The sequence below is a fragment of the Sus scrofa genome, unplaced genomic scaffold (genome assembly GCF_000003025.6).
Source record: "Sus scrofa isolate TJ Tabasco breed Duroc unplaced genomic scaffold, Sscrofa11.1 Contig8, whole genome shotgun sequence".
NCBI lineage: Eukaryota > Metazoa > Chordata > Mammalia > Artiodactyla > Suidae > Sus > Sus scrofa.
Genome location: NW_018085316.1, coordinates 49,422 through 73,720, shown reverse-complemented (window position 1 = coordinate 73,720; position 24,299 = coordinate 49,422). Strand labels below are relative to the sequence as shown.

General features: G+C 47.6%; 1 protein-coding gene across 7 annotated transcripts; it reads right to left on the bottom strand.

Annotated features, from left to right (window-relative positions):
- Positions 1-3,467: 3,467 nt before the first annotated feature.
- Positions 3,468-24,298, bottom strand: LOC102160746 (translation initiation factor IF-2-like). Of its 7 annotated transcripts, XM_021082418.1 has the most exons (6): positions 24,144-24,298; positions 22,484-22,861; positions 21,852-22,009; positions 20,153-20,439; positions 18,705-18,825; positions 3,468-4,160 (listed from the first exon to the last, which is right to left on the bottom strand). In XM_021082418.1, exons 1-4 carry the CDS (start codon positions 24,167-24,169, stop codon positions 20,264-20,266), a joined length of 738 nt encoding a protein of 245 aa, XP_020938077.1. In that variant the 5' UTR covers positions 24,170-24,298; the 3' UTR covers positions 3,468-4,160; positions 18,705-18,825; positions 20,153-20,263. The 7 variants fall into 7 exon arrangements, 2 of the variants coding, with proteins under 2 accessions (XP_020938077.1, XP_020938078.1); XR_002341318.1 differs by lacking the exon at positions 20,153-20,439 and adding an exon at positions 22,252-22,319 and having other exon boundaries at positions 21,852-22,052; positions 22,404-24,298; XR_002341319.1 differs by lacking the exon at positions 20,153-20,439 and adding an exon at positions 22,252-22,319 and having other exon boundaries at positions 22,404-24,298.
- Between the last annotated feature and the right edge of the window lies 1 nt (position 24,299).

Sequence of the window (24,299 nt, the reverse complement as noted above, 5' to 3'; positions counted from 1 at the left end):
ATCATAAAGATCAGAGCAGAAATCAATGAAAGAGAAACAAAACCATTGAAAAGATCAATGAAACGGAAAGCTGGTTCTTTGAAAAGGCCAACAAAATTGATAAACCCTTAGCCAGACTTATCAAGGCACAAAGAGAGAGGACTCAAATCAATAAAATTAGAAATGAAAAAGGAGAAGTAACAATGGACATCACAGAAATACAAAGGAGCATAAGAGACTACTATATGCAACTATATGCCAATAAAACGGAAAACCTAGAAGAAATGGACAAATTCTTAGAAAAGTACAATCTTCCAAGACTAAACCAAGATAAATAGAAAAGATGAATGGACGAATCACAAGAACTGAAATTGAAACTGTGATTAATAAACTTCCAACAAACAAAAGTCCAGGACCAGATGGCTTCATAGGCAAATTCTATCAAACATTGAGAAGAGCTAACACCGATCCTTCTGAAACTATTTCAAAAAATTGCAGAAGAAGGGATACTCCCAAACTCATTCTATGAGGCCACCATCACCCTGGTACCAAAACCAGACAAAGACTCCACAAAAAAAGAAAACTATATGCCAATTCCACTGATGAACGTCGATGCAAAAATCCTCAACAAAATCCTAGCAAACCACATCCAACAATACATTAAAAGGATTGTACATCATGATCAAGTGGGATTTATCGCAGGGATGCAAGGGTTCTTCAATATCTGCAAATCCATCCGTGTGATACACCACATGAACAAACTGAAGGATAAAAATCATATGATCCTCTCAATAGACGCAGAAAATGCCTTTGACAAAATCCAACTCCCATTTCTGATAAAATCCCTTCAGAAAGTGGGCATAACGGGAACTACCTCAACATGATAAAGGCCATATACGACAAACCCACAGCGAACATCATTCTCAATGGTGAAAAGCTGAAAGAATTCCCGCTGAGATCAGGAGCAAGACAAGGATGTCCGCTCTCACCACTATCCTTCAACATAGTTCTAGAAATCCTAGCCACAGCAATCAGAGAAGTAAAAGAAATAAAAGGGATACAAATTGGAAAGGAAGAAGTAAAACTATCACTGTTTGCAGATGACATGATACTATACCTAGAGAATCCTGAAGACTCTACCAGAAAACTGTTAGAGCTCATCCATGAATTTGGCAAAGTCGCAGGATACAATATCAATACACAGAAATTGATGGCATTTCTACACACAAACAATGAAAGAGCAGAAAGAAAAACTAGGCAAGCAATCCCGTTTACCATTGAATCCAAAAGAATAAAATACTTAGGAGTAAACCTACCTAAAGAGACAAAAGACCTGTACTCTGAAAATTATAAGACACTGATGAAAGAATTCAAAATGACACAAATAAATGGAAAGATATACCATGCTTGTGGATTGGAAGAGTTAATATTATCCAAATGACTATACTACCCAAGGCAATCTACAGATTCAATGCAATCCCTTTCAAATTACCAAGGACATTCTTCACAGAACTCAAACAAAATATTTTAAAGTTTGTTTGGAAGCACAAAAGACCCAGAATAGCCAACGACATCCTGCAAAAGAAAAATGGAGCTGGAAGAATCAGGCTCCTGGACTTCAGACTATACTACAAGGCAAAAGTCGTCAAAACTGCATGGTACTGGTACAAGGACAGAAATATAGATCAGTGGAACAGGATAGAAAGCCCAGAATTCAACCCAAGCACCTACAGACAACTCATCTATGACAAAGGAGGCAAGAATAGACAAAGGAGAAAGGACAGCTTGTTCAATAAGTGGTGCTGGGAAAACTGGACAGCCACATGGAAAAGAATGAGATTAGAACACTCCCTAACACCATACACAAAAATAAACTCCCAATGGATTCAAGACCTAGATAGAAGACCAGACACTATCAAACTCCTAGAGGAAAACATAGGCCAAACACTCTCTGACATAAACGACAGCAACATCTTCTCAGATCCACCTATCGGAGTATTGACAATAAAAAGAAAAATAAACAAATGGGATCTAATCAAACTGAAAAGTTTCTGCACAGCAAAGGAAACCCTAAACAACACAAAAAGACAACCCACAGAATGGGAGAAAATCTTTGTGAATCAACTGACAAGGGATTAATCTCCAACATTTATAAACAACGTCTGCAGATCCATACCAAAGAAACAAACAAGCTTATCAAAAAATGGGCAGAAGATCTAAACAGACAGTTCTCCAAAGAAGACATACATATGGCCAAGAAACACATGAGAAGATGTTCAATGTCACTCATTATTAGAGCGATGCAAATCAAAACCACTCTGAGGTACCACCTTACACCAGCCAGAATGGCCATCATCCAAAAGTCTACAAACAATAAGTGCTCGAGAGGGTATGGAGAAAAAGGAATACTAGTACACTGTTGGTGGGATTGTCAATTGGTGCAACCACTGTGGAAAGCAGTATGGAGATTCCTCAGAAAATGAAAAATACAACTCCCATTTGATCCAGCAATCCCACTCCAGGGCATCTATCCAGAGAAAACCAGACTCGCAAAGACACATGTACTCCAATGTTCATTGCAGCACTATTTACAATAGCCAAGACATGGAAACAACCTAAATGTCCATCAACAGAGGAGTGGATCAAGAAGAAGTGGTACATATACACAATGGAATATTACTCAGCCATTAAAAGGAATGAAATACCAGCATTTTTAGCAACATGGATGGACCTAGAAACTATCATGCGAAGTGAAGTCAGCCATACAATGAGACACCAACATCCAATGCTTTCACTGACATGTGGAATCTGAAAAAAGGACAGACTGAACTTCTTTGCAGAACAGATGCTGACTCACAGACATTGAAAAACTTACAGTCTCCAGAGGAGACAGTTTGGGGGGTGGGGGGATGTGCCTGGGCTGTGGGATGGAAATCCAGTGAAATCAGAGTGTTATGATCATTATACAACTACAGATGTGATAAATTCATTTGAGTAATAAAAAAATGGAAAAAAAGATTGCAACACAGAAAAAAAAAGAAAACAGATTCTTTTCCATTATAAGATGTTGAGTATATAGCTCCCTGTGCTACACAATAGGTCTTTGTTGTTTACCTATTTTATACGTGTGTGTATATGTTATTCCCAAACTCCAGATTTATCTCTCCCCCACTATCCCCTTTGGTTTCCATAAGTTTGTTTTCTATACCAGTGAGTCTTTATCTGGTTTGTAAATCAATTCATTTGTATCATTAAAACAAAAAACAAAAACAAACAAAAAAATAAAATAAAACTGTCTCTTGAGAGATGAGCCCCCATGTTAAAATTGCAAACATGAAACTCATGCATTTAGATATGATCCCCATGGAAGAGTTTGGAGAGCTCCAGCCTAAGCACGGTATCCTCAAATTGGGCCAAGTACATTCAAGCCCTTTGGGCTGCAGTTCCTTAGGTTTCCTTACTGTGTTGTTGTTGTTGTTGTTGTTTTCCCTAGAAATAGAAGGTTCTTTTCCCTATCAAGCCTGAGGGGTCCATTAAAAAGAATGTCTAGCAATGAATTTTAGACCTGGAAAACACTCTGAACGAAATTTCTCCTGTTTCCATGCCTAGAGTTTTTCCAAATGCATTTGTTCTCCTTGAATGTTTTTTTTTCTCAGGGTAGTTAGTTAATGCCTGGAGGTTTTTTAATAAAGGTGGATTCACAGGTGTTTCTTTTGTAAGGTTTTGGTTATTCTGGCTATGCTGGTGAACTAAACTTGACCCTCTTGGCCAATTACAAAACAGCAGGTACTTTGGGAACAATTTTACTCTCCCTCCCTACTTTTTTGACTACATCACAGAATTTCAGCTGGCAATCAACATACAAATAAGTAGGAGCAGATTCACTGTACTGACCTGACATTGTAATGTGTGCTAAAGAAACCTGAACCCTCAGATCCCTTTTATGGTCAGTTGCAACATCAGAGCATTTCTTACTCCACAGGATACCTCTCAAGACCCTTACATCTAACAACATGAAAAGCCCCCAAGGGCACAGACTTGAAACGTCCACAAGACACAAACCTGGTATTTCTCTGTGTCCTTAATGTCCATGCAGAAGTGGAAGATTCACTGTCTCCTGATGCTAGTGATCCATTTCCAGAGATGTTTCTCCTCAGTTGCCACTGCCTGCCCTGAAGCTCCTGGCAGGAATAATCAGAGATCAGGGTCCAAAGGACATTGAAATACTCACTTCCATGACTGGTTTTCCCTAATTATATGTCAGCTAATTTGATTATCTCTGCCTCTAGGATATAGAATTTTGATGTTTAAAAAATTGATTGTAGAATTGGGGATGTCACTTTTCCACCATGCATTTTATGCTATCATTGTCCCTGGGAAGACTCATCAAATACTATATCAGAGCTATGAGTGAGGATCTTGTAAGTGATTGATTGAATGGCTGAACAAGGGGAGGAAACAACAAGGAGCCTGCCCTTCTTGAGAGCCTGTGTAGAATGCTTGCCTCACCAATCCTCTCATATGAAGGTATTGGTTGAAAAACATCTAAATTTCTCATTATAAAAGCTCAAATACAGAGAAGTAGTTCCAGGTTATTTTTTTAACCCCCCATCAAGAGTTTCTTGATACAAATCTCACCATTATATTGCTGGAAATCCTCTCACCTCAGCTTTTCACCCTCTTCTGAGTCCATCTTCCTTTGCAAGGGGCAAGAAGCTTCTGAAGCATCCACACAAGTCTTTTTCTCATTGTGGAACAGTCCTTTAAACCTCTCTCTTTCCTTCCCCAACGCCCTAACATCAGTAGGAGTTGTAGTGGGGCTACAGCAGAGAATGAATTTGGCCTCCCAAGAGATTTGGTTGCAGTCCTATTAGGTTTCACCCCTCATCTCCCTTGATGAGTTTCCTAAGAGTCCTCTCTTCTCACCACACAAAACATGAATACTCATTCATATCATTTGGATAGTGATAAGCTGACATTAATTCCCAACACGATAATAAGGCTCAGAGAACTTTTTCTTATTTGTGTCTCTGTTTTGTTTTCTAAGGGAGGCTACCATGATTCCCATGCAGTCAGGACCATAGGTAATGATGAGCTTAGATTCTAAAGTGGAAGGCTATGGGATGCAGACAGGAAATTCACCAGCTTATAAGCAGGGCTTGCAGGCCAGGACTTAGATGGGATTGGCTTTGTCCAAAAGGAGAGGGACATTGGTGGGTAAAATACTGGCACTGTGCCAAGGGAGTTGATTTTTTTTAATCCTAGAAATACGAGGAGTTCCATTGTGGCTCAGCAGAAATGAACCTGACAAGTATCCACGAGGATGTGGGTAGGATCCCTGGCCTCCCTCAGTAGAATAAGGATCTGGTGTTGCTTGAGCTATGCTGTAGGTCACAGACACAGCTTACATCCCACATTGCTGTGGCTGTGTGTAGGCCTGCAGCTGAAGGTCTGATTTGACTCCTATTCTGGAACTTCCATATGCTGAAGGTCTGGCCCTAAAGAGAAAAATAAATAAAAAGAAGGGACTCCCCCCACCACAGATCTCTAGGATATTTACTTCTTTAACATATGGAAAGAGAAGATTTGTCTCCTTGCCCCTTACTTCTGTCCTTAACCCCACTAAGCACAAACACTCGGTAGTATATCCTGGCTCTTCCATTTCCATTTCATCCAAAGAGCCTGCAGATTTTGGATCCCTTTGACAATTTATTTAGTGTTGGACCAAAAGGTACATGTCAGTCTCTACTCCAAGTTCTCATCCTCTCAAGAATTGCCCACAACTAATAGTCTAATGTGTTACCCTTTATGGCTAGTGTTCCAGATAAATGCCCATTCTGAGGGAAAGGTAAATTTCAGATAAATACGGAAAGTACTTGCAGTAAAGATATGTCTGAAATGTTGCACAGGGTATAGTTAAGGCTAAATTAATGCACTATTTATGTGAAATGAAAAATTCAAATTTAGCTGGACATGTACTATTATTATTGCCTGCCTATGACCAACCTGATCTTTCAGTACGTTGAATTTCAATAACTGTAGAATTTCTGGTTATAAAAATTAGGCCAGAAATAAAGGAGCCAGGATATAAGGATGAAGACAACTTTAAATATACTCAAATATATCAGATTATATTTTAATTTTCTTTTTAATTTTAAAAGATAAACTATGTTGTTATTTACAGAATGACTTTTATTTTTTTCCACTACATGTGGTTTACAGTGCTCATTCAAATTTCAATTGTTAACACTTAATTGTTTCCATCATACTTGATTTAAAATGCTTTGCTGTATTCTGGTGTAAAGTAACCCACTAAGAAGGATATATATTCGGTCTCTTACATTACCACCATCATTATCCATCACAATGGAAAATCCAGGGATACATATTTGGGATAGAGGATCTGTATGATAAAACGAAACAAGACCTACAACAATGCGGACATGTATTATACCCATGGATGGGAAGACACAACAGAGAAAATGGTCAAAATCCAACAGAAGTTTTTTTTTTTTGTCAACATGGACAAACCTATTCTAAAATGTATAAAGAAAAGATAAAGGAGCCAGAACATCAAACATAATTTCGAGAAAGCACATTAAAGTGGGAGGTTATTCGGCTTATGAGAACGCTCTATGGAGGGCAGCTTGGCATTGCTGGAGGGATAGAGGCAGACAGAGTTCAGTGTACAGAGAGAGAATGCAGAAATAGATCCATAGCAATACACCAACCTGGGATGTTCTAATACGGAAGCTCAAGGGCAGTAGAATGGAATAGGGATAGGGTTTTTATCCCATACGAAAATGAACTCATCATGGAACATTCAGTGCAAATGTAAAATGTGTATAAATACAAACGATGCAACGTTTACCACACCTAAGAAAAAACAATTGGAGCAAACCTCTGGGTCCTCGGGCTTGGCAAAGGGGTCTTCCACATGACAAGAAAAACATTATCCCAAAAGGGAAGGAAAGAACAGAAAGTTGGACTTCATCAAAAGGAAAGAAAGGCCCTTCAAAACATACATGCACCCCAATGTCCACTGAAGCACCATTTCCAATAGCCAAGACAAGGGAGCAAGCTAAATGTCCATCGGCCGAGGCATGGATAAAGAGGATGAGGTTCATATGTACGGGGGGACATCACACAATCATACAAGAGAATGGAATCATGAACGCTGCAGCAGCAAGGATGGACCTGGAAATTATCATCCTAAGTGAAGGTGGACAGGGAAAGACAAACATCGTATGATACCACTTCTAAGTGGAACCGAAAGAGAGGACACAAATGAACGTGTGCACGGAACAGAAACAGACTCCCAGCCTTGGAAAACCGGATGGGTCCAAAGGAGCCAAGTCCAGGGCAGGAGGGACTGGGGGTTTGGGACTGGCTTCTGCACACGGAGTACATGGAATGACCGGCCAACAGGAACCTGTGGTAGAGCCCAGGGAACTCTAGCCACAGTTAGTGATAGTCGATATGGGCATAGAATCTGAGGGAGAAGGGGTGTGTGTGTATGTATGACCGAATCACTTTGCGACACAGCAGGAAATAGCACAACATGGTACCTCACTGTCCTTTCAATCAAACGGAAGATAACTACATCAATACCGCTGGAATAGGCAACAACAACATCAGCAACAATGAAAAGATAAGCGTTCTTCCCCATGACAGCCAAAACCCTACCCCAGACAGAAAACGGACCTCATCAAATGGAAACATTTTCCTAGGTGAAAAGAAGCTACAGGTTTGGAGAAACTACCTGCCAACCACACATCTGACCCAAGTCTGGTGTCTCGAGGGAATAAGGCACTGCCAAGACACGACCATAACAGCGGGACCTATTCCACCAGAAAATGGGCAAACGTTAGGAAGAGATGGGTCACCCACCACAGCACTGTGAGTCCTGAAGGCTGGGTCCACTGTGAGGCTTCCCGGGATCCTGCTGGCTACATGAGAACACTGGGTCAGGCAGAGGGCAGGAAGGATTGCAACAACACTGCTTCCAGGAACTCCCTCGGGTTGGCCTGAGCCAGCTAAGCCGAAAAGGAGACATCAGGCTCCAAGTGCTGGAGGTGTGGACCCCTTGGGCCAGGCTGGCTGGGGCCCTTGGACCGAAGGCAGGTGTTCATGTGGGGGTGGGGGCCAGAAAGGTGGGCAGTGAGTTGTTCCCCTTCAGGCTATGGAGAGCGGGCCATGGGCGTGCTGAAAGAGGGTGCTGGGAATCCAATGTAGGAGCAGAGTGCTGTGAGGCCTGGACCTCATCTCACAGCCTGGCGCTGGAGCTCCTCTCTCAGCTTCCCTCTCAGTCGCCTAGACTCCGTTCCTTCAAGAGCCTTATATGCCACGGGCTGGAACCCCTGCCTCATGGCCTTGGGTCATGGGCTCTGATCCGGCTCGAGTGCCCTGCACTCTGGAAACGTCCCTCCCTCACTTTGGGGAGTCGATCCTCCTTCATCCCAACCCCAGGACTGATGTTCCTTTACTTTACAAAAGACCCTTCATCCCTGGCACTGGAGACACCTGCCAAAAGGGGCTACAACTCTATTACCCGAAGTTCATATGTGGAAGGCTTCTCCCCCAGGACCTCCGAACATGACCTTAGGTGGAGCAGTCTTTTCTTTGTCTTTCCATTGCCTACGTTTGTTTGTTTGGATGGGGCTGCTGGGGCGGCATATGGAAGTTCCCAGGCTTGGCATCCGAACGATCCATCGATCGATCAGAGCTTTGGCAGCCGGCCTACACCACAGCCACAGCAATGCCACATCCAAGCCGGGTCTGAGACCTACACCACAGCTCATGGCCACATTGGATCCTTCCCTTCCTGAGCGAGGCCAGGGATCGAACCTGAACACTCATGGTTCCTTCTCGGGTTCAGTTCCAGGGCAACACCACAGCAAGCCCTGCAGCAGAGTTTGTACAGAAAGAGCTGAAATCAGGTCACTAAGGTGGCCCCGAATACAATAGGATGGGTGCCCCTATAGAAAGGGCAAATTTAGACCCTGAGTCCCACAGAGGGAGCTGATGTGAGGGCGCAGGCCGGAGATGGGCATCTGGAATCCAAGGAGAGAGGCCTCAGGGCCAACCCAGCTTGTTTATACCGGATCTCAGAAGGCTGGGCTCCAAAACGGTGAGTTGATACATTCTTGTTATTTAAGCCCCATTGTCCATGGGATTGGTGAGGGCAGCTGGAGCTGACCGATTCCCTCCGAAGGCCTGGGCACTCCCAGGGCAGGAAGGAGTCTCAAGGGAAGACACCCTCTCTGTCCCCAGCTGGGCTCCACCAGCATCCCCACTCCTACCTTCCTCCTGGGACACTCTCCCTCTCATGTCCTCTCCCCTTGTCCAGGGAGTCAGATGGAGGACCCCAACAGAAGAAGAAGGACGGATGACAGGAGGGGCCGTAGGGCCCCAAGGCAGCAGCAGGAGGAGACTTTCCTTTGGTTATTGGAGATTGCAGGCTTGGTTTGTGGGGTGGCCACTGTTGCACAGGAAGGCCAAGATGGGGCCCTGGAAAGCTGATGGAGCTGGTGGGGGAGGGTGGCTGTTTGCCAAATGGAGACTGGAGTCTGAGGCAGAGACAGGAGCACAGGAGCTCGGGGGGTCTGCACCAGGCCTGCTGCAGGACCTCGAGCATGAACAGCAGCAGGGGCCAGTCTCTGGGGGCACAAAGCCTGTGCCAGGCCCAGGAGAGCCAGCAGCCTGCAGAGACTGCGATGGACCTGGGTGTGAGGAGGAGGGACCGTGGGCTCAGGGAGAGGCATGTGCTTCTGGATCTCATCGGTCCCATGGGAGAAGCAGGTGATATTGGTGAAGATGCTGGGGTAGGGGGCGTGTCAGCCGTCTAAGCCCCAGCGGGCCATCCCCACGAGACACCCTGAAAAAGGGAGGTCACAGATGAGGGCACCCCCTGGGACCACCCTCCGGAGGACAGGGGACTTAGGCTGCAAGCAACAGAGCTAGGTCAGAGGAGTCTCTGCCATGCACGGTCACTCAGTTGTACTTCTGGGAAGTTCCAAACCTGGCATCCCATGGCTGATGAGCCTGTGTAAGCCATGCAGGCAGGCACGGGCGTCCTGATGGAGGAAGCTCCTGACTGACCCTCAGGACAATCACAGGTTTCAATCTATCAGCAGATGGGCCTCTGTGCCTGGAGAACCCCTGGAGGTCCAGAAGAAGGCACTGTCCAAGGCCGAGAAGGGACATATGTACCAACAGGGCCCAAGAGAGCTGGTGTGGGAGTGGAGCCTGGCCAGCTCAAGCCCCTGCAGACCTCAGCTCTGGCAAGGCCCTGGGCTGCACCAGCACACCCCTAACCGGGACCCTCTTCCTTTCTCATTCCTTTAGACATCTGGTGTTCTCTCAAGGTCTTGGTTGAGCCTTTTCAGAAGATGCCCATACCCAGGCCTGTTGGAGGCAGCCGGTCTTGCTCAGGGGGTCAGTGGGGCTTAGAAACAGAGTGGCTGGGACTTCCTAGAGTTAGTGCGCTCAGGGCCGGGCCATCTGGTGGGAAATCTCCTCATGTCATCAGCCAAAGGGAGGGTCTGGTCCTTGTGGCTGGGGGAGAGGGGCAGGGGCCATTGCCAGTTTCCAGGGCACCACAACAGGGAGTCCTGCAATCGAGGTTTTAAAGCAACAACTACAGGAGAGTGATAGCAAGATACGGGAAGGACAGAGAGCCCCAAACAAGTTGAACCCAAACAGGCACGCAGCAAGACCTATTCTGATCAATATGGCCAAAGGTAAACAGAAAGGGAGGAGGCCAAAGGCAGCAAGAGAAAAGCAAGGCATTCATGATGAGGGAACCCCAATAAGGTTATCAGCAGTTTTCTCTACAGAAACACTCCAGGCCAGAAGGGGGTGGCGAGACCCATTGAAAGCACTGAAAGAAAGAACAAATAATCTGCCTCCTCCAAATACCCTATCCAGCAAGACTATCATTTCAAATCGAAGGGGAAATCAAGAATTTCTCCAACAAACCAACACTGAAAGAGTACTGCAATACAAAACCCATTCTGAAAGAAATACTCTAAGGCTTCTCCAATTCAAAAAAAGAAAAAAGAAAAAAACCATTGGAAAGCAGTGACTTAGAGAAGCCAGCATACAGATCTAACCATGAAGATGTCAAAAACATAAAATGAAATAAACTACATCAAATCATACAATGAGGGCGAGGAATGGAAGAAAATGTAGATCCTTTGTCTTGTTTCAATGACGCGTTTGGTCCTATGTAACGGTCAGGCTAAAGTGAGCAGACAAACGAAGGGGTTAACATAATAACAAAACAGGGCAACCCCAAACCAAAAGCCAACACTACATTCAAAAATCGGAAAAGGAAAGGACTCCAGCAGAGAATCAACGGAACCCATCCACCCAAAGGAAAAGAAAGAAGAAAAGAGAAACATAGACTCAACGGGAAAACAAGGCTTCAAATGGCAATCAAGAAACATCTATCAATGACCACCTGAATTGTTCCGGGACCGAATGCTGCCATCAAAAGACACAGAGTGCCAGATTGGGTACCAAAGCAAAAACCTTCAATCTGCTGCCTAGACAAGCTCACCCGAGGGCAAAGGACACGTATAGATTGAAAGGGAGGGGATGTGAAAAGATATTTCATGCCAATGGACAAGACAGGAGATCAGGAGTAGCGCTGCTCATATCCAACAAAATCGCCTTTAAAACGAAGGCCATCGAGAAAGGCAAAGAAGGACACTAGTTCACGGTTAAGGGATCCATTCCAGAAGAGGATACCACACACTTATATCTGGAATCTAATATACGGCACAAATGAACCTTTCCACAGAAAAGCAACTCATGGACTTGCAGAATAGACTTGTGGTGGCCAAGGGGGAGGGGAGGGGGAGGGAGTGGGGTGGATGGGGAGCTTGGGGTTAATGCCTGCCCACTATTGCCTTGGGAATGGATTAGCAATGAGATCCTGCTGTGTAGCGCTGGGTACAATGTCTAGTCACGTTTGACGGAGCATGATAATGTGAGAACATAGAATGCCTACAGGTATGTGTAACTGGGTCACCACGTTGTACAGTAGAAAACAAGATTGTATCGGGGAAATAACAATTAAGAGCCAAAGAGGACGCGGTATATACACACAATGGAATACTCCTGCGCCATAAAACAGAGCACCCTAATGCCATCTGCAGCAACATGGATGGAACGAGACCCTCTCATCCTGAGTGAAGGAAGTCCGAAAGAGAAGGACGACTACCATACGACATCACTCATATGAGGAGTCTCATATACAGCCCAAAGGAACCTTTCCACCTAAAGGAACTCATGCACTTGGAGAATAGACTTGTGGTTGCCTAGAGCGAGGGGAGGGAGTGGGATGGATGGGGAGCTTGGGGTTATTGGATGCAAACGACTGCTTTTGGAAGGGATTAGCAAGGAGATCCTGCTGTGTAGCACTGAGAACGAGGTCGAATCACTTATGATGGAGCATGATAATGGCACAAAGACGAATTATACATGTATGGGGAACTGGGTCACAATGCTGGACAGTGGAAAAAATTGTCTCGGGGAAATAACAATCAAAAAACACCCAACAAACACCCCACTAGAGGCAGTCATCAAACCACAAGAGCAGAGAACAAGGGAGGACGGGAAAAGACCAACAAAACCCAATCTGACACAGCTAATAACATGGCCATAAGAACATACAGATCAAGAAGCACCTTCAATGGAAATGCACAAAATGCCCCAACCGAAAGACATCGACTGGCTGCATGCATACAAAAAGAAGACGCATCTCCTTCTCTCTGGGTCTAGATCGAGAGCTCCGTCTCGTTCTCCATCTCGATCTCCATCTCGATCTCGATCCAGATAGGTAGAGGGATAGACAGATAGGTAGACCTGCTGTCTTCAAGAGACCCCCTTCAGTTTGAGGGACATATACAAATTGAAAGTGAGAGGATGCAAGAAAATATTCCTCGTGCGTGGGAATTAAAAGAGAGACGGAGTAGAAACACCCCCATCAGACAAAAGAGACCTTCAAATAAAGCATATTAATAAGACACAAAGAAGGTCATTACGTAACGGTCAAGGATCAATCCAAGGAGAGGAGATGGGAATTGGAAACCTATATGCACCCAATACAGGATCCCCGCAATGTAGAAGGCAACTGCTACAACCGTAAAAGGAGAAATGGACACTAACACAGTCAGAGCAGGGGGCCTTCACACCCGACTCCCATCAACGCACGGGTCCTCCAGACATAAAATCAACAAGGGAACCCAGGCCTTCAATAATGCATTGGACCACAGGGCACTTCCTCCATATGTAGAGCGCTTTCCATCCCAATGAAGCAGGATACACACTCCTCTCAAGGGCACACCGACATTCCCTAGGACAGATCACATGCTGCGTCACCAAGCAAGCCACTGTACATGGAAGGAAATTGAAATCCTATCCCACAGCTTGTATGAACCCAACGCTATGAGGCTCGAAATCAACCACCAAGAAAACAATGGCAACAAACACCAACGCACGGAAACTCGACAACATGCTACTCAACAACCAAGGGAGTGCTGGAGAAACCAAAGAGGAAATCTGAAGATCCCAAGAAGCAAGTGACACCAAAGACATAACAATCCAAAGCCTATGGGATGCAGCAAAGGCAGATCGAAGAGGGACCTTTCCAGCAATACAAGCCTACCTCAGCCAACAAGGAAAACCACCAACAAACAACCTGGCCTTACGCCCAAAGCAACCAGAGAAAGACAAACACAAGGAAAGACATCCTAATGATCAGAGCAGAAAGGAAAGAGCAGCGAAGAAAACCATCGGAAAGATCAATGCAGCTACAACTGCTTCTTTGAATACATCCACCATATGGATAAACCCTTAGCCAGACTCATCAGGGAAAAAAGAGTGGACTCAAATCAATAACCATCAAAATGCACGCCAGCTTCCAATGGACATCCCAGAATACAGAGGATCAGAAGAGACTACTAAAAGCAACTCTATGCCAAGAAAACAGACTTCCTAGACGAAATGGACACCTTCCTAGCAAAGTACAATCTGCCAAGACTAAACTCCGATGACCTAGAAAAGATGACTGGGCTGATGCCAAGAACTGAAAATGACGTTGTGAGGAAAAAACTTCCAGCAGGCATTCCCGTCGGGGCTACATTGGAATGAACCTGACCCGTATAGGAGAGAAGGCAGGTGCAATCCCTGGATCCAGGATTGCCTTCAGATATGGAGCAGGTCCCAGATGCAGCTCGGATCTGGCCTTGCTGTGGCCGTGGCTGGCAGCTGCAGCTGCAGCGCCAATTCCACCATAGCCAGGGCATTTCCAAATGCCATGGGTCTGCCCTGAAAAGACAAGAAAAGGCCAACCCCCCACTCCACCCACTTCCCCACAAACAAAACTATACCACCTGAGGTCTTCACATGCACATACCCAACAGGGGCCTGAACACAAACACCGACCAGTGGTACACAATGACTACCTCGTATACAGGCTCACTACCACCAGCTCCTACACAGTCGTCTCACGCACAGCCCATGGCAAGGCCACAGCCCTACAGGACTTCTAGGCCAGGATTCCAGAACACACACACATCGCCTATGAGATTTCTTTGTTTCCAAACACACACACCTACCTCTGACATCCCTCCAAATACATACTACAGAAGCCCCAGGACCTCAAATACACACACAGCCACAATCCGCCTACACGTACTAATACACATGTACACGTCTCAAACACCTATGGACACACACAGACAAATATTCCCAACCCTTGAACATACAGATGCCCCAAACACTACACATGGTGCCACCTCTCCAGAAGACAACCGCCCTGCCAGGACACTGCACCTGTGTGGGTGTCAACTGCATATGTATTTCAGCCCTCACCCTCAATGTGGACACACCATCTCTTCGTACCTAGGACCTGTAGAAACACCTCGGCATTCTGCCAAGAAGCAACGTGGCACACTCCCAACACCTCCATACCATAGGAACACAACCTGGTCATTCATGCACCTGGTGATAGACACACAAACGAGTATACACACGTAGGACACATGGACCTATCGCCAGCAAACCACATAGGAAATGACTTCCACATATCCAATGATCCTAGGACCCAGCTCATCCATCTGCAAACTCGTAACACATAACCACAGCACATATTTCTCACACCAAGAAATGCACGTCTCCCACGCCCCTGTAGAAACACAGAACCTCATCTCTCCAGCAGACACACACTTCCCCACGTCCCCACATATATAAGCCTAACATGTCCCTCCTGAAAACTACAAGGGCATAGCCCCAGCGAATATGCCTCCAAATGCCCATGCCCCTGGAATACACACTCAAACGCATTCTACACACAACTCTCCAAAAGACCCAAGCAGACCCGCAATTACTCAGTACACGACACAATTGCAAACCTAGCACCCTACGTCCTTTCCTCCAAACACGCATATAACACACTCTCGCATATCCATAAACCCACACTCCCCAAGGCTCCATCCAAGGGCATGCACTCTTCCAGCATGCAGAATCCAGAAGCATACCAATACGGCACGCCGACCTATATAGCATTCACCTGTCCCAGAAGATAGGCCGACTCGCCCTCTACACATCAAAAGACACATGCACGGCTCTGGAACATGTGCTACACACAAAAAAGCAAAGAGCCATATGACAGGCCATGAACACACAAATAATCATCCTAAAGGGAAGGGCAGAGGAGGATCCTTAAAGAGCAGAAACCGCCCACGGGGGATGGGTTAAAGACAAGCTTTCAAGGGGTCTTCGAAATGGTCTAAAGCTGATGATCACTCAAGAAAAGGAACCCAGCCATGACTTACCCGACTTGAAGGAAGACCAGATGCATCGAAGTGCCAGACACGCTCAAGACACAACCCCCAAGACTTCAAGCACAAGACAACAGATGTGGAGATCGAGTCCTGCTGCATGAGGTCAAGGAGAGAAGAGTCCTGGACAAGGAGCATTTCTGCACCTCACCCAGACAGAAACACAGGGGAGAGGGGACACGCCTAGGTAAAAGAGGACAGGAGATGGAAACCTGAGATGAATTACCCCAGTTGATATACGACCAAACTCCTGGGAATACACACCGATTTGAACAAGCACTGTGACAGCCCAGGGCACACCATCCATATAGGGCACAATGAGGAGCTGGAGATGGAAGCCTTGATATCCACCCTCCAATGAGGAAGAAGGCAGTCTTCTCCCCTCCCCACTGGGCCTTGGATTCTAGAAATGTAGCTCTCTTGGTTCTTGGGGCTGCTCTGCTCCCTGGCCAGCTTACGCGTATCTCCCCCCAGGGTCTTATGCTCCGAAACTCACTCTTTACCTGGGGCTTCGCTTCATGCCAAATTCTTCCTGCCACGAAGCAGAAGAACCAGAGCTTCATCAAATCCTGACACCTGGTGAGGGGTCTGACAGTGCAAAGACAGTGGGTTTGAGCAGGTCGAGGCGTTCCTTTGTGGCACGGAAGGCTAAGGATTCTGAGTGTTCACTGCAGTGGTCCCGATTGCTGCTGTGGCACTCCGTCCGTGGACGGGGAAACTCCACATGGGGCAGATGCCACCAAAAAGAAGAAGTCTGTGCGCTCGAATCCTCTCTGAACCTGGGATCCTGGATTCAGGTGCCAAGCTGAGGGCAAGGTAGATTCCAGTCCCACTCTCAATTTTGGCTGGGGTCAAGTCCCAACCACGAAGTTTCACTACAGGCCCCAAAGGTACAAATACACAGATCGGCCCCTGGACTTCCCTAACATTGCCCTGAGGCCTAGGCAGATAATCCTACCAAGTCCACCAGGAGACACACAATCCCCAACTTCATGGCGGAAAACATCCATGAAAAATAGGCCCCTGAACACCAACTTACAAACACCTAAACGCCAGCTCCTGGACTATGCCTCTGTTACATCTCAGCACCCTCCAAAGACAAACGCTCACCCAAACACAGGCATGATCTCCCCTTACACACATATCCATAGACAAAACCCAACCAACCCTCACATTTGACGGATTACCAGATTCCCGACAACCAGGTGGCCTTGTACCAATCCCCCCTAGGCTTGCAAATCCATCACGATTTACATCCGACTACAACTAGGTGGTCAGCACTACATTCAGCAAGGCTGCCCCCAACAGAGACCCAAGCATGCCCTTTGAACAGAAGTGCTGACCGACATTGGTATGTGAAAAAGGAAGACACCAGTGAAACTAGCAGCCTGGATGGTACATCTTCACTCCTTTTCCCGTGCCCTGAGCTACTTCTTGTGAACCCCATGAGGGTTTTCAAATTGGAAATTCTTCCTTCGAGCTTTCCTATGCTTTGGAACGGCGGCACACTGGAATGCCACCCATTTTAATCACTCACACACTTTAGTCCCCTGCCTCCATAGGCCCCACAGTCCCTCAAGTCTCCCAGCAGCCTGATCCACAGTGCTGCTAAAAGCTGTGGTGGAAACACTGCTCCGGACCTGAGCTCCATGCGGGCATGAACCCACATGGAGGAGGGCACAAGGAGTCTGCAGCGTGCACAAGAGCACAGAGCGGTCACACCCAATGGCTGAAGAGTCCCCATATTCCTTAGCAGGGCTGTCATGGAATGAACGCTAAAGGCCACCATGACGGGCCCCACCCTCAGGCAGGCCACCCCTTGGGAAACCACCCTCTTTGCTCCCACGTGCGCTACTGACTACCCAAGCGGACCCTCCTCAACAGACACTAGGAGCGGTTGGAGGATGGGAGTCTCTGTGCACAACAGCTCAGTCAGCAGGGGACAGGTGGGAAGAGGAGGGAGGGAAGGAAGCATCAGAAGAGCTGGCCCAGGAGCTCCCTCCAAGACAGGAATGTCATGGAGGATTTGCATTCGCTGGAAAGCTCTCTGGGTTGTCTTCCTGTCTTCTCCCTGGGAGCTTCTGTGGCCATCTCTTCTTAAACCCTATCTCTTGGGAGATGAGCCCCCACGGTCACACTGCATCGGTGAAACCCATGCATTTAGATAGGATCCCCATACAAGAGTTTGCAGAGATCCAGCCTAAGCACAGAATCCTCAAAGTGGGCCAAGGACATTCATGCCCTTTGGGCCACAGTACCTTAGGCTGTGTGGACTCTTTGGGTTGGGATTTGCTTGTCTAGAAAGAGAAGGGTCTTTCCCCTAGCAAATTGGATGGATCCATTAAAGAACCATTCTAGCACGCAATTGGAGATCTGGGAACCTCTCTTCAGAGATGGTGCTCCTGTCGCCATGCCTAGAGAATTTCCAAATGCCTCGATTCTCCACGCATGTTTGTTCTTCATGTCTTTCTTTAATACATGGAGCTTGTTCAATAAAGGTTGGTGCACAGGTGTGTCTCCTTTGTACGGTTCTGGTTGTCCTGGTTATGCTGGTGAGCTAAACTTGACCCTCTTGGCCAGTCACAAGACAGCAGGTACTTTGGGAACACTATTCCTCTCCCTCCCTACGTCTGGCACGACATCATGGAAGTTCAGGTGGCCATCCACCCACAAAGAAGTAGCAGCAGATTCAACATACCCACCTGACTTGGGAATGCTCGCCAAAGAAACTTGAACCCTCAGATCCCTTTTCTGGTCCATGGCAACATCAGAGCATTTCTTCCTCCACAGGATACCTCTCAAGACCCTTACATCTATCTGATGACACCCAGAGCTCCCAAGGGCACAGACTTGAAACGTCCACAAGACACAAACCTGGGATCTCTCGGTGCCTTTCAATTTCCATGTGGGAGTGGAAGGTTCACTGTCTCCTGATGCTAGTGATCCATCTCCAGAGATGTTTCTCCTCAGCCGCCAGTGCCTGCCCCGAAGCTCTCTGCAGGAACAATCAGAGCTCATGGTCCAAAGGACGTTGAGACACCCACTTCCATGACTGGTTTCCCTAATTACAGTGCCGCTGATTTGACAACCTCTGCCTCTCCGATGTCGGGATGTAGGGTTCTGAGGTAGTATAAGATAATGAACAACAGAAGGAGTTCGTGTCATGGTGCATCAGAACCGAATCTGACTAGGAACCATGAAGTTGCGGGTTCCACCCCTGGCCTCGCCCGGTGGGTTAAGGATCGGGTGTTGATGTGAGCTGCGGTGTAGGTTGCCATCACGGCTGGGATCTGGCATTGCTGTGGCACTGGCATAGGCCAGGGGCCACAGCTCTGATTGGACCCCTAGCCTGGGAATCTCCCGATGCCATGGATGCGGCCCTCAGAAGTCCAAAGTCAGTCAAAAATGATGGAAGAATTGGGAGCACCTCGTTTCCACAATGCAACTTTTGTATCAGTGTCCCTGAGAAGACTCATGCCAATACGACATCTGGGGAGGGAGTGGGGTGGATTGGGAGCTTGGGGTGAAGGGATGCAAAGGATTGGCTTTGGTGTGGATTAGCAATGAGATCCTGCTGTGTAGCACTGGGAACTTGTGATGGAGCATGCTCATGGGAGAGACTAGAATGTGTACATGTGTGTGTACCTGGGTCACCATGCTGTACAGTAGCAAAACCATTGTCTTGGGGGAAGAACAATTCAAAACCAACCAAACAAGAAACCCCCACAAATACTACATCTGAGCTATGCGTGAGAATCTTGTAACAAATTGCAGGAGTGGCTGAAGAAGGGGAGGAAGCAACAAGGAAGCCTGGCCTTCCTGAATGCCTGGGTACAATGGGTGCCTCAGCAATCTTCTCATATGAAGGTCTTGTTTGAAAACCCTTGAAATGTTTCTTCAGTGTAAAAGCTCCAATAGAGAGCCCTATTCCCATGGTGCTCAGTTTTGCAGTGCCCCATCCAGAGTTTCTTCCTACAAAGCTCACCATGGCATTGCAGGAGATACTCTCGCCTCAGCTTCTCACCCTCTTTGGAGTCCATGTTCCTTTGCAAGGGGCAAGAAGCTTCGGAAGCACCCACACAAGTCCTTTTTCTCAATCTGCAACAATCCTTTCAACCTCTCCTTCCTTGCCCAACACCCTAACAGCAGGAGGAATTGTAGTTCTGCTACTGCACACAGGGACTCTTGCCTCCCAAGAGATTTGCTTGCAGTCCTAGGAGGTTTTCACCCCTCACCTCCCTTGATGATGTTCCCGAGACCTCGCCTCTCACCACACAAGACGGACATACGCATTCCTATCACTTGCATCGTGATAAGCTGACCTTAACTCCCAATCTGAACGTTTCCTCAGGTGTGTTTCCGTTTGGCTGTGTCAGGGATGCTACGTTGATTCCCATGCAGACAGCACCATAGGCAAGGACGAGCCTCGATTCTCAAGAGCAAGGGTATGGGATGCAGACAGGAAATGCACCAGCTTTTAAGCAGGGCTTGCTGGGGAGGACGTTGATGCGAGTGGGTTTGGACACGTGGAGATTGGACATTGGTGGATAAAAAGCTGGCACTGTGTCAAAGGGCACACCCACATCACGGGCAGTCGATGTTTTCACACCTACAAAAGCCAGCAATTCCCATCATGGCTCAGCAGACATAAACCCCCCTAGGATCTGTGAGGATGCACACTCCATGCCAGCCTCCTTCAGTAGAATAAGGATCCGGGGTTGCCCTGAGCTGTGCTGTAGGTCCCAGACGCAGCTTGGATCCCACATTGCTCTGGCTATGGCAGAGGCCTGCTCGTGCAGGTCTGATGTGACTCCTAGCCTAGGAACATCCATAGGCAGCACGTGTGTCCCCCAAAGGAGAAAGCAATTAAACCAAGAGACCCCCCCACACACACACATCTGGTTCTTTCACATAAGGAAAGAGAAGATTTTGTCTTCTCCTCCCTTACTTCTGTCCTTAACCACATAAAGCTCAAAGACGCAATAGTATCTCTTGGCTCTTCCATTGCCATTTCATCCAAAGAGCCTGCAGATTTGGGGTCCCTTTGCCATTTTCTTTTGGGTTGGACCAAAAGGCACCTTTTGGTCTCCACTCCAAGTTCTCCTCCCCTCAAGAACTGCCCACTCCCTGTAGCCTAATATGGTACCCTTATGGGCGAGTCTTGCCAGATGCATGCTGATTCCGAGGGAAAGGTAAATTTCAGATACACAGGGAAAGTACTTGCAGTAAAGATATGTCCAAAATGGTGCACGGGACACAGGTCAGGCTAAATGCAGGCACTGTGTATGGGAAATGAAAAACTCAAATGGAGCTGCACATTTACTATTGTTTTTGCCTGGCTTTGAGCACTCTGCCCTTTCAGTACATTGAATTTCAAGAGAATGGAGGAACTCCCATGTTAAAAATGCATCCAGTAACAGAGGAGCCACGATATCAGTAGGAAGGCAACAAAAGGAAAGATACTCAGGTCTACGGGGACGCAATTTAATTTTCTCGTTTCCTTTTTACTCTTTCTCAAGAGGAACTCTTTGATCTTACAAGAGGTTAGGTTTTCCACTGCAGTTGATTTACAATGTTTTGTCTACTTCTGCTGCGTAGCCAAAGGACCCTGTCCTACAGACAGATGTATGTATATATGATATATGATACATATATATCTATATAGGATACATATGTAATCACTTTCTCACATTATCCCCCAACCTTTTCCATCACAAGTCCAAGATGGAGTTCCCTGTGCACATGGTACATTTCAACCAGAGACAAAGGAATACTACCTGCAAAGGCAAACGGATGGCATTCAAAGTTGCTTGCCCAAAAGATCTCTGAAAAGATGGGAATGAAACAGGTATCTCTGATCCCTGGTGGGAACGAGGACTGAGTGGACAGGGGAAAGAGGGGAGAGGAGGACTCAGCACTCCATATGCTATTCGGCACACGTGGACTGTGATCCCTGAGAAGGGAGGATTTGTGGAAAATGTTACATTCAAACATTTAACAGGGAAAAGCTCCAAGACTTACCAGCAATGTCATCATACGGGAGACACGACAGACTGATCTCTGGTCTTGGACACGTGGGCTGTGCAGTGGCTTTTTGGATAGGCTGGGCCTTTCCAGCACAAGGGAACATGAGGAAGGTGGGTCCTGCTGGATGCTGGTTGGCACACAAGGACGGCTTCCTTAGGAAAGACGGACACACACCAATCACAAATGGTGGGTCTGCTGAGAGAAGCCAAACCATAAACATTGGGTTCCAGGTGGCCATGAAAACCCAAGTGGTTATCAGATGATAAAAGGTGAATTTTGTTCAGAAAGTCTGGCCTCTGGGGAAGGGAGCCTGGAGCCAGGACGGAAGCTGAGGGGTTGAAGGACAACAAACAAGTTGATGAATAACAAAGGGAAAGGGAACATCAAGACAAACCTTGGTGCTGTGACTCTGAAAACCAACACATACATTGCCTGACGAGGCACTCGACAATTGTCTGGCCCCTGCATAAGGTGGAAGAAACGTCTGGTTCTTGCCTCCCTGCAGAGGCCAGCATGGAATGGCACCCCACCCCCACCCAGGCTCACCTGCCCTCGGCCCCTCCCCCACTGCAGAATGACTGGAGGCCCGCATTCTACTGTTGAGATTCAAACTTGGGCTCCTTTACTTGCGTCCTGAGCATCTGTTGGGGCAGGTCCCTCGCTGGGTCCTGCTCTTGACTGTCCACGTTGAGGCCACCAGCCCGTGGTGGTCCAGGCCCATGCCTGTGGGAATGGCTTCAGAAGGCGGTAAGCCTCTAGACAGGGGCTGTTTTCCAAGAGAAAGGGCCTCCCTCAAATCCCTGGGTTTCCGTTGGGACCCTTCACTGTGGACATGGAGTTGGACGGAAGGAGAGGAAGGCGAGAGCACTGCACCCCAGGGACATCTCAGCTGGGGAGCCTGTAGAAACCTGAGGCTGCCCTGGGGAGGACAGCTGCTTGGAGGTGGTTCAAGAGGCCTTGCTCTGGTTGGGGAGGCAGGATGGCAGCAGGCAGGTTGGCGGTTTCTAGAAGGGAGACAAGCCACTTGGAACGTGTGTGTAGCCAGTGTCCTGTGGCTGGCCCTGGGTGGGTCATGGGGAAAGCCTAGCCCCGCCTTGTGGTCCTCAGGCATCTGAAGCTCGCCTCACCAGACCTCTCTAAGGGATTGGAACTGGAGCATACTCTGGCTAATGGGGGCGTGGAATGGGAGGGTATAGTCAGAAAACGATTCAGTGCTGGTGGGTGTTGTCTGTGGCCACATGCTCAGGAAAGGGTCTGCTCTGAGCTGGGCAGGATGTGACTCTCGCTGCCACGGCCCAGAACGTTTCCCTCCATCCCGCCCAGAACTCACTTCTCAGGTCAGGCAACTGTGGCCTTGGATTCCACAAGGGATGGGCAACCAGGTGACTTCACCCAAGCTAGGACTCGTGGGCCTGAGGTGTTCTGTATTGGTTTCCCTTTTGTGGAAATACGTCTCTGCAGACATGGCACAGCATGTCAGGTGTCTCACGGCAGAAGCTGAGGCCTGGCTTTGAGATGAAGAGTGTGTTCCTATTTCAAGTCACTACTACTACATGTGGAGAGAGGCTGGTGCAGGTGGAATGCCTATGAAGGCTGCTTCCTTTGTAAAGGTGGGGGGTGAAGCAGTGTAGCACAGAAGCAGGAAGATGATCTAGTCTGCTACTCTGAAACCTCCTAGGACACCTGTGGAGGTCAATTCGGTGCCTCGTGGCATGTACCTCCTTCTCCTGAATGGGCGGTTTTCTCACAATGGCACCTGACTCCTGCCTGCTTCTCAGGTTGTCCTCACTTTCCATTATTGGGAGCTGGAAGGGGAAGGACCCCAGGCAGCCTCTACTCCCATGACCCATGTCACATGAGCCGCCCTGGGCCCGTGCTCATCTTCGGAAGCCAACCCTGGATGGGAAGTGGCAAAAATGCAGGGGACACACACCGACTTCTCAGACTTCTCTCTGAGGAGCAGAACTGCATGGTGGGAGGGATTCAGGGCCATCGGGATGGGGTGGCACACCTTAGCCCCCGTGAAGTGTCCACTCTGGGTGGTTCGGAGAGGCAGGTGCATGCTTGGTGGGGCTGTTCTGTGTTTGTCTAAGGGTTCTGTGTGCAGAGCGATCTTCGCAGCCTTTGAGAGGTGTTGTGTGAGGTCAGGAAAGAAAGACAGAACAGATGTGTGCTGAGCATCCCGAGAGGAAGGGTTGAGGAGGATGTGAGGCCCTTCGACTTTAGACAGTGGAGGTCCATCAAAGGCCTCACGGTGCCTGGAAGGACCTTGGAGAAGGCCCTTACCTGCCAGTGACCTTGCTGAGGGGCATGCTCAGAGTAGATGGCCTCTCAGGTGCAGGACGTGGGGACAGCCTGTGAGGACGAGGTGTCAGGGAGCTCCTCAGGGAGGCTCTCCAATCCCTGCTGCTGAGCTGAGCATTTCTCGGTAGACAGGGGCAG

Excerpts from the sequence above, each read along its gene's own strand:
- LOC102160746 (XM_021082418.1), bottom strand. The coding sequence starts at position 24,169 with ATGCCCCTCAGCAAGGTCACTGGCAG. Across the intron at positions 22,862-24,143 it reads CTCAGCAAGGTCACTGGCAG|AAACCGCCAACCTGCCTGCT; the intron begins GTAAGGGCCTTC and ends TCTCCCTTCTAG. Across the intron at positions 20,440-21,851 it reads CCCGTATGATGACATTGCTG|GTGTGAAAACATCGACTGCC; the intron begins GTAAGTCTTGGA and ends TGGCTTTTGTAG.